This window comes from Amborella trichopoda, chromosome 2, assembly GCF_054954075.1.
Source record: "Amborella trichopoda isolate Santa Cruz 75 chromosome 2, AtrichopodaSantaCruz75HAP2 v2.0, whole genome shotgun sequence".
NCBI classification, from domain to species: domain Eukaryota; kingdom Viridiplantae; phylum Streptophyta; class Magnoliopsida; order Amborellales; family Amborellaceae; genus Amborella; species Amborella trichopoda.
The window spans coordinates 38,981,813-38,992,940 of NC_142337.1; the positions used below are offsets into that span (position 1 = coordinate 38,981,813).

The window sequence follows — 11,128 nt, forward strand, 5'->3', positions numbered from 1 at the left end:
AGCTCCCAATCTTCAATAGCACCCAGTATCGTTTACAGGGACTTTTTTTCAATTTATCATTTTGATGGAGTAAAAGAAGATCATCACTTTTTTTCACGATTATTATTTATACATTCATACTTGTGCTCCACAATATTTGTCTCCAATTGATGTTTCATTTATTGTTATCAACTGGAAGACAAAATCAATATATGATATTGTGGTTTTAGATGAGGTATTGAGTGTGTAACTTAATAACTCAAAAAGTGTAATACTGATATGTTGTATCCCGAGAGTGTACTCATACGGATAGATCGCATCTTGAAAGTTTCACCAAGTTAGAGGCATTTAATACTTTGAAGAAAGTGATACCATCTCATGCCTTCAAGCCCCTTTGCATTTTATGGTATTTATTTTAAATATATCTCCTCATAACTCTAAACTAGACATAAACCCTTAAGGTTCAATTGATATTAGTAGTCTTCTTATCCCCATAAACTCAATCCAGACCCCAACCCCATGGGTTTATTTGGAATTAAGAGTACATCCAAAATAATTATTGAAAATTTCACTACCAAGGAAATAGGAAAAACTAATAACACAACACTCTTACCTTTGGCTACCACAATAAAGCCCTTTGTCAACTTCTATTACTTTTTACCAAAGTATGACTTATGACTTTCAATCATCTAGAACCCCTTTCAGACATTAGTTTTGTGTAAAGCTTAGGGACACACATTACATCCTTTGGCACAAGTGAAGTGCCAATATTGGTTGTTAACAACAAATCTCCCTCTTCAATGAACAATGATTTCATGCGGACTGGACCGTATTTGTACGATATGTGGTTCAGAGGTATAAAGCATCCATCTCAAAGATGGATGCAAATAGGTGGTCTATCTAAAAACAATTGTAACTAACGGTCTAAATATTTTTTTAACATAATTATTATTTCTAGTTTTCAAAATTTATTTATTTTTTCATATTCATGATCTCATGTTAAATATTATATATTCTCTAAAAATTAAGATTAAATTATATTTCAAAAATATAATTATTACCAAGCCCACATTTCTACATGTGCGGGCTTGGCCGCATGCTAACCGCGTCCCTCTTCAATATTTATTAATGCTTCATTCTTTTTCATTGCTCGTCCACAAGGTGTTGAATGAAAAGAGGGTCCAATGTTAATAATCAAATTGATGTCATTGTTGCAACAATATGATAATTTTCTTTACTATTTGTTCCAATTCTAGTAGTATCATTATACTCATCATGACTCTTTTCTTATTTAAATAATGATTTTTTTCTTATTTTTGTTTGTTCTTTATATTTAATAAATTTTCTTTATATGCCCCACCTTGCAACACTCATAACAATTGATCCTTCGTGTTGATTTGGATTTTTCTCTTGTCACTACTATAATGAACCGTATTTTGTTTCTCCTTTTCTCCTACAAATAAAACTTGCGGTTTGAATCATGATTTTGCTTCTCCTTTTATTTCCTACAAATAAAACTTGCATTTGAAAGGAACCTAAGGATTTTCTCTATGTTTCCTCATTCAACAAACTACAATCACTTTTCTTTCAGGTGCCAAGTTGCTAAGGAACACAATCAATGTTTCCCAATGTGATAGTAGTAGTATACATTCTATTTTTTATCCCGTCGTGTGAGTTTGGCTTCCAGTATAGTAGCACTTCCTCTAATTGTTAAACAAAAATTGCGGCTTTTACTGACTCACCATAAAAAGAAAAAAGGAAAAAAAAAAAATGCTTCTTTGAGTGAGAGAGGCCCAAGACTACGCTTGCTTCCGTTAAGGAAATAATGTTTTAGGAATTAGGCTTGGGCTTGATAGTTAGTAGCTGACATTTAGCAGTGCTATATCTCAAGTTCGACTCGTATCACTGAATTATCCCAAAAAAAATGTGGCTTTCAAAATAATGTCAAAAAACACTTTTTCAAGGACCCACACTTTCTATAAATCCGTGGCTTCTTAAGCTGATGGCGTCTTCCGCCAACCCAACATGCTATTCCGGTACGACGTAAGCCAAATAAAACAAGATGGGAAAGGTTTCTATACTTCCTCTACTGCATAGAAGATATATGCTTCCCCCCAACCAGCCATCCAATTTAGATCAAGTGAGTCACTGACTACTTGATCTAGATTTGATGCCTTAGAATATTTTTTTTAAAAAAAAAAAATTCTACAAATTATATGAATATGAATTCTGGTACGTGCAATCATATCAATGGCGACCTAAAAAAAATTAAAAAATAACTTTTTGATACAATGTAATGACCAAAATACCCCTTGAAGCTTTCTAGAGTATTTTGGTCATTTTATTTTTATTAAAAATATATTTTATATTTTTCAGGTGAGACTTTAAGAGAAGAATGGACTTCCAAAATTTGGTGTCAAAATCGGTTGTAAAAAAAAAAAAAAATTTAAAAATAAAATAGTGTAAATATATGTGGGGTTATCTCAGCTGTCCATTCAGAATGGAACGTTAGATAGGGGAAGCATAGAAGTTATATGTAATAAGGTAAACATAGAAAGCTTGCCCAAAAAAAAATGAGGGTAATTTTAGTTATTTTTTGAACTCAGCATGTCATTTTCACGGGCTCTCATTTAAAGGGTGGAGTAGCACGCCATTTTCCACACTCAAGAAGACCTCTCCGACTTGAATTCTTTATCATAGCTAGGAAAACCAGAAAATGGAGAAACCTGATCAAATTTCTGGCAATTTCACTCTCTGCTTAATCCTCCTATCTCTTTTTTCCTTTTGACACTATTTTAAAATATTTTTTAGGGGATTTAGGATTGTATAGATCTGAATTAGGCATCAAAGCACCCTACTTGGCTAGACTCATAATCCAAAACCACCTTCTCAGTATGTCCCAACAAACTCATGACAAAGTGTCTAATTAGGGGCTTACGATGTGCTTATCAAAGTTAAACCAATAAGAAACTCTGAATCCCCAAATACTAATGGATTTCAAGTGCACAACCTAGAGAACATGAACACACATGGTGTGACGGTTCCTCTCTGAGCACATGTGCTTACCTCTTCTGAGTGGATCCTTGGAAGAGCAGTTTCCCATATACTTTGCAACTGTTTATGCCTATGCTATGAGAAAGTTCTATGAGTCAGAGATTTACGGCAATGCCTTTTGTTAGCCTTAACCTTCCCATAAAAGGCTAAATTTGGCCATCGAGCTCAAAGTATCAATCATATAAAATACAATACCCTGGCCCATCACATAGTTATAAAGCTCAATATCAATAACCAACACTGACTAGAGGCAACTCTCAGTCCTCTCAATACTTTTCATCTATATAAATCCTCCTCATGACTCTCTGATATTCCATGATTTTTTATCTCGGTGCAACAATATCTTAAAGTCATGTCACTCTTTTACTCCCACTGAAGTCAAGAGCTATTACAATATTAGAATTTTAAAGCTTTGAAATGGTATAATTCCAATATAACCTACCTCTAGAAGGATCCTAATTTCCCTAATTGAATTTTTAATGAATATCAAATTAAGTGAATTTGATAGTAAATAATTTAAAAAAAAATTTGAAAAAAATTTTAAAATTTTTATTATAAGTAAAAATGGCTTCAGTAATATATTTACACAAAATTCCACATAAAGACGTTTACACATGTGGGGCGTGGTACACAAATGGACAATGTGTGCCACCACACCACATCCAAGCCTACATAGGATGCACACAAATGGACAATGTGTGCCACCACACCACATCCAAGCCTACATCGGATGCACACAAATGGACAATGTGTGCCATGTGATGTGAAAACTCAATAAGAGAGAGTGTGTAACTTCTTGAAATGCTTTTATAGAGAGAAAACGGTGGGATACTCCATGCATTTTAATTTTGAAATCAAGGGACAAATAAAGTTTTGATCAAATGAATGATGATTAAAGGCATCCAAATAAATTAGGGCTTTCAAGGACAAAATGAGAATAAAAAAATTTGAAGCGCTTTTTAGAAATTTTGTGACAAAAGTGTTTAAATCTCACCCATTTTATGATAGTTATGAATGAAGATGGGGATGAGGAATGCTAGGATCAAGCCTCTCTCAACCCTTAGATAACTCAATTAATGATTTTGATTAAATCTAGGATTAAGTCCATACATGAACCATGTATATAAAGGCCTCAACCTTATCTCATTTCATCCCTTCAACACAAACTTGAAAGTTAGTAGTGACCCAAAGAAGGTTGCATGCCCCTCCCTCCCATGGTGTCTTTTCTTCCTCATATAATCCATGAATGAATACCCTATTAAAGAAGAGTAAATAGTACCCACAAGCATTGAAGGCTCCTTTCACCTTCACCTTGGTGACTCTCCTACAACCATTGAGTGACCCAGACCTTACCGTAAATGCATCCAAAACAGCAAGCTTGGCTCGTCTTTTGATCCTTTTCTTGAGTTGTAATATTGATGTAAAGAAGAAGTTTGTATGCTATGAAGCAATGTATCAAGTTTGATGTAACTTTTGAGTTTCTTGAGTCTGTACCTGTAAAGTGAGTGGGAGTAATCTAGGATCTTGAATCTTTTTTCTTTATTTATTAAAAGCTGTAGCTTTTGAGGGGTTACTCCAAGGTATCTTTGATGTAAATTTCATGTATTAAACGAAATTCTCCTGGAAAAATTTTGTTTGCATATATGTTTTGTGTACCCCTAACGTTTTAACTCATTTTTCATGACACTGAACATGTGCCTGTCTAACACAAAGCTAGCTTTGTATAAGTTGTGCTGATCCCAAACAAATGATTGGAGGCACAAAAAATGTGTCGAACTAACTCGGTACAAGTTGTGTCAGTCCGACACATTTTGTGTCAGGCCGATTTAGAGAGAGAGTAGGAAACATGACCCAATGAACAAGGTATTTTGTTTTTAAAAAACTCAACTTTTTTACTTTGAGGGTGGTTAAAAAGAAAAGGGGATTGTAGTTAAGGGTGAAGTTTCTATGAGGTAATCTTTATAAAAACAAAATAAAGCCTCATCTCAAATCCTTGTTTGGAAAGCACTTTCGACATCGGAAATGATGGCTCTAAAATCAATTTTCAATACTGACAATAAATTTTAAAACTCAAAAAATGGTACAGATCTTGCAGAATTGTGAACACTTATTTTTAGGGCGAAATGGACGGTTTAGATAATTTTTTGTAATATCTACCATTTTTATATCTTCTATTTTTACAACTTCTATTTTTACAGCTTGAATTCCTAATTTATTTTCACAACTACAATGTTGAAGCCAAAATGATAGTTTTCCAACACTTGAATGGCAATTTACAATGAGTTATTAGATGAGGCATTTTTTAAGGTATGGTTTGTATAGAGCCGAGGCTCTAAACAATCAAATTTGAGCCCACCTTCAAATAGTATCGAGAAATATGGTTTTAATGTCGGAAAGTTTTGTGATAGCCTCAAATTATATTTTCAACTTTAGTTATAAAATTTAAATCTTCAAAAATAGCATAGATTGATCATATCTATAAAAACTTGAAAATCTTAAAAATCGACGATCGAAAAATACGTTACAAGATGAACTATTTTCAAAACTTGAAATGCTTTTTTTTCATGTTCATGCATCTTGATGTCTAGATGATTAATTTGATGATATTCGGGAATCAAAACAATGAATATTTTGAAGTAGGCTCTAATTTGATTGTTTAGAGTCTAGGCTTTACATAAACTTTTCCCCTATGAAACCAGTTTCCTTTGGTAGGGGTGGTATCAAAGGTGTTTAACTAGAAAGTACAAATTGAGGTATCTAATCAAATTTTTTCCAAATAGAAAAGGACAAGGGGTAGTTTTAGTTATTTTATGAACTCAGTGGATCATTTTTCATGAGCATCATTTGAGAGGTTAAGAGGCCGAATAGCACGCCATTTTCTTCACTCAAAGAAGACGACTCGGGTCTCCGTTACAGATTGTCACCGGAAAAACCAGAAAATGGCTAAATCCGGCCAGATTTCCGGGCATATCTCTCTGCTATTTATCCTCCTCTCTCTCTTCTCCTTTTCTGTGTGCATTGTTCTCTCAGAAACCGACACTGAGCTCATCTCTGCCCTTGTCTCTCTTCGAGACCGATCCCCTTCAGGTGTCATCCACCTCGACGACCACTCTCTCCGCCGCTTCCTAAACCCATCTTCTTCTCGCCCTTTCTCTATCTTCCTCTTCTTCGACGCTCTGCAACTCCATGATCGATCAGAGCTCCACCTCCCTGATCTTAAACAAGAGTTCAAACTCGTATCAGCTGCCTTTGCTCGCCATCACAAAGGCAAGCCATCTGAAACCAAGGTCTTTTTTTGCACTATAGAATTCAAGGAGTCTCAGTCTACCTTTGGGTTATTTGGGGTCAATTCCTTACCCCATGTTCGATACATTGGCCCCAATGAAAACCCTAAAACCTCGGAAGCCATGGACCAGAGCGAGTTTGCTCGAATGTCCGATGGCATGGCTGCTTTTGTTCATTCGAAAACTAGGCTCGAAGTGGGGCATATCGATCGACCCCCCATGGTCTCGAAGAAGCAGATCATGTTTCTCTGTCTAGTTTTTCTTCTCTCTGCTCCTTTCGCCATCAAGAAGGTTTTGGCTGGAGAAACCCCTCTACATGAGCCCAAGGTCTGGTTAGGGTTTGCAGTATTCGTGTATTTTTTCAGTGTTTCAGGGGCTATGCACAATATAATCAGAAAGATGCCTATGTTTATAGCTGATAGAAACGATCCGTCGAAGCTTGTGTTCTTTTATCATGGTTCAGGAATGCAGCTTGGAGCTGAGGGATTTGCTGTTGGGTTTTTGTACACCATTGTGGGACTGATGCTTGCCTTTGTTACACATCTCCTGGTGTATGTTAAGAATAAAAGTGTTCAGAAGGGGTTCATGTTTGTTGCCATTCTGGTTTCATTTTGGGCTGTGAAGAAGGTCATTTATTTGGATAATTGGAAGACTGGGTATGGCGTGCATGCATTTTGGCCTTCAGGTTGGTGAATTGATTGGAAATGGGTGGCGTTCAAAGTTTTAAATTCTCTTTTTGCTTATGCATCTTTTATCTGGTAACGAGCCATCTGGAATTGCGATTTAGAAGTGAAGCTGAAACTCTTGATACTGTAGAATTAGAAGGATAGTATTTTCTGTCTGAAAGTGTCATCCTTTGTTGTTGACTCAATGGGTATCGTACTGAAAGAAATTTTAGATATGGGGTAATTACTGGGAGACATGGAAATTCCAAACAATGCAAACAAATTTACTATATATTTTTTGGTTTTCATGTTTGAATTGGTGTTTGAGACTCTTTTTTCTAGCTGATTACAGTAGTAATTTTTTTTTTTTTTTTTATGCTGTTAGCTGGATTACAGTAGTATCTTTTACACTTTACCGAGGCAGGGAATATACTCTGTATGTTTGTCTTGAGAAACATCAATCATTGTTTGCTTCCCAGCTTTTGATATGTTTCAATTAATAAAAGTTCCGCACTTGGGCATTGCCTTACTTTCATAGCTTGATATCTCTGAGCTATTTGTAACTTTCGCTCCTCTTGTTCATGGATTAATGCATGCTACGTTGGGAAATTATGGTGTATGACTTGGTATATTATGAAAGTACATGTTTGACAACAATATTACAAGGTTCCAACATCAATTAAAAAGCAGAAAAAAAATGGCTCTATACCAAAATGATATGATTTGAAGGATTCATATTAGTTTTTCTAGATAATCTACTGAATGACTTAGGGTATCACTGGCTACTCGAGGGGTGCCCTCTGTTTAATAACATAAAAACCAGAGTTCTACCTAGCGCATGTCTTTTATCAAGTCCCCTGGTTATACACGAAGGCATCCATTAGTGTTCCTGGACTCCAGCTAACCATTAGTTAACCCAGTGGAATTCGTATCCATCGGTGAACCCAACATTAATGGCATGAGTTAGTCTCGTAGCTTTTTCCATCTTTGGAAATTGTTGGTTGTAGAGCTTCAAAATACTAAAAATCACCGCTAAAGCTTGTAAAGCGACATCCACATTGCATCTTCCAGTGCCAAGCAGTGTCTATCCACCGAGACCTTTCCAGCGGCTTGGTTTTAGCAGCCACAAAGTCCACTATCTTTATAGTCACATGTTATAAAATCCCAATTCCTGTTTAATGAATTGCAGATGTTGGCTTATTGGAACTTGTAAAGTGACCCTTTCTTTAGGCTTTGCTTCCTGTATGTCTCTATTTAACTAGAAACATAGCAATATGATGCTTGTGGGTTGTTAGTCTTTTCACATATTTACCTTTGCCACTAATTGGGAGGTGTGCACTAAACTAAGCTGTTAATTTATTTTCAAGGTTGTTATAGGTGATATGCAGCTAAAGTATTCTTTTATATCGAGTGCAGTGATACATGCGCTTAAAGGGGGGGAAGTGAGGCAAACAAATAAAATGATCTAAAATCTGTTAAACAATATGGAGAGCGCAAAAAAGTGAAATTATTCAGTATTTGAAAAAATTATTTTCATTACTTTAAATACACCCGCATGCGGACACAAATGCACACACATTTTTTTTTTCTGGAAAGTGGAAATGCACACACATGTTAAGCAGGACTACTTGTAAATGTGAAAATCAGAATAATGAGAAAGCGGGACATTTTTTTTTTTCTCTCTCTGATAGTTGTCAAAGAATTCTAATCCTCTACTCGATTATCAAAGTGGAAGAATTGGATAGGCACTCTTGTTGTCTTATAGCCAATAGGAAATGGCAAGCATTGAATCAGACGAAACAAGATTTAGGTGTTAATTATCTAGACATGCTAAATGAGTGTGACTTAGTCTATAACATGAATGACTATGAATAATTGATGGACATAGTGATGCTAGTGGAATGGTCAATGGAAGCATATAGTCAAGATAAAACAAATGGATTTCTTGTGGTTTTATCTCAATCAATTGATTTCTTCAATTATTCTACATCCTACCACTATAAAGAGGCAGAATATTTTTTGAATTCATTTTCAACAAGCTGCCTAATAGATACTGTTAACAGCTTGGTGTTCAAAATGTCTGAAAAGGGATCTCTTTTAACATAAGGTGTGGATCTAAGTGCTAGCATGTAAATTGGTAGCATGAACAGTGATCAACTGCCTCGTAGGTGTGGGCCACGTTAGAAAGGAAATGATCAATGCCTAAAAGAGAAAAAAAGGAAAAAAGATGATTACATTGCACTGAATCTGTAGCCAACAATGCATGATGAATTTCCTGACATGGATAAGTAATACATGCTCGAACAATATTTAGAAGTTGTTTAGCAGTAAGTTACTGTAGCCTGTATTCTGTGTGTACGAAGGTAACCAAGATGCTAGTGCTGGGGAACATTGTTCAACTTATTTATGCATAATGGAAGGCCAATGATGGGATCAATCAAAAAGAAAAAAATAAAATGGAAGGGTGATGATGTGATGCCTGCGATTTGTATTCTGTCACCGCTCAATAATATGCCCAAGTGTCTTTGAGTAATTTTAAATATATGTTAGGTGGTTGGAAAACTTCTGGTGGTTATGAAAATAAACTGCAGCCAACAATCTTGTTAAATGATTCCCTTAGGTTTTAGTTTGAAAATTGAATGCTAAAATGAGTCCTATTAAGATGGATAAGAACACTGTCTGGTATGTTTGCAGAAATGGGAAAGTTATTGTCTTGAAGCAAACATGGAGGCAGATAAATTTGCTAATGTGGCTGTACATAGAAAGAGCTTTGGGTTGTGCAAATTCTGCCCCCTCAGGACACGGATTCCTTGGAACCCCTTCTTTTACTGTTTTTTTATCTTCTACCGGAGTTAATGCTTACTAAAATTAGAGAAACTATGGCATTTTCAATGTCGGGAATAGGTGGCTATTTCAACTCGTTCGGCTTCTGCGTTAGAACAATACAATCTTTGAAGGTTCTTGTACTAGATGAGAGGTATTCATATAATCGATTTGTGCCATTCGGGCTTCTTCCGTGGTTCGTGGGCACTGGTTAAGATTGAGTTTTGTAGAATTAGGGTGGAGAGTTTATAATAGGACTTGAAGAATATGGTGCTTATGTCAAGGAGACCAAGGCCTAATGTGTGGTTGATCAATACGCTGGAAGGACTGAGATTTTGGTGGTGGCTCCTTGGGGAGCAAAGGGGGCAGTTTTCAAGGACAATGAAGGGCTGATTCTGAAGATCTTGGTTGGACTTGGGCCCATAGGAATACATGACTCCATTGTGGGAGATGCTACGGTCACTGACCATAGAGTGTTCTCGCAACGCATTTTGGCGGTCTCACTAAGCGGGGGAGATGTGGGGCGACATTTCCCTAGAGTCTAGCGTATTTCTGAAGATCTTCGATGTGTTCAGCGCAGAGGTCATATCAATTATCAAAGAAAAGAAAAAACTTGTTAGCTCTCAGGACAATGTGAGACAAAAAATGTTCTCTAGAATAACCAACTAAATAGAGGTCAAAGTCTTTTTTTGGTTGACCTGATGAAGGTCCAATGGAGTTTCTCATACGTATGATTTAAATGATTCTTACCTTGACTTTCTACAAATGAAATTTGGGTGAGCTTGTTTCTTTCTTCATGATTGGACATCTTCAGACCATCTTCAAATGCCTCAAGGTATGTCAAATCTGGAACCTCTTTTAAAATTTTAGTTTGCAATTTCCTTCGACAGTCTTATAGACTTGATGTCATGCTAAGTTTCTAACTTTATGATTTACTTTTTGAATCTTCTCCCTTGTGAGTCTTTCTCAATTATGGCTATGGGGAATCCCAAAAATTTATGTGATATTTGCCTGTTCTTATTCAAATAATTGATAAGAAGTTGAGTGTTCCAAATAAATGATCCAAACACAAAATAAAATTAAATAAAGAAATGAAACAGTGCAACAAACGTGGAAGAAAGATGGATAATATAAAGGGTGAGGTTTGTATAAGGTTGCCTCTTTATACTATCCTCATACTGTAGAAGTAGTGTGTAGCTCTAAAATTTTCTTTGGGATGTTGTTCCGGTATTGGAAACCTTATGATGACCTGAAAATATATATTTATCTGTAGTTATAAAATTTAATTTTTTTTAAAATGTTATAGATTGAGTAGAAGAACTT

At 35.7% G+C, this 11,128-nt stretch overlaps 1 protein-coding gene across 1 annotated transcript; it reads left to right on the plus strand.

Moving 5' to 3' along the window:
• Positions 1-5,875: 5,875 nt before the first annotated feature.
• LOC18425473 (Oligosaccharyltransferase complex/magnesium transporter family protein) lies at positions 5,876-7,511 on the plus strand. The gene has a single exon (XM_006830020.4). The coding sequence runs from the start codon at positions 5,973-5,975 to the stop codon at positions 7,008-7,010; it is 1,038 nt and encodes a 345-aa protein (XP_006830083.1). The 5' UTR covers positions 5,876-5,972; the 3' UTR covers positions 7,011-7,511.
• The last annotated feature ends 3,617 nt before the right edge of the window (positions 7,512-11,128 follow it).

Coding starts and splice junctions, on each gene's coding strand:
- LOC18425473 (XM_006830020.4), top strand. CDS start 5,973: ATGGCTAAATCCGGCCAGATTTCCGGGCATATCTCTCTGCTATTTATC.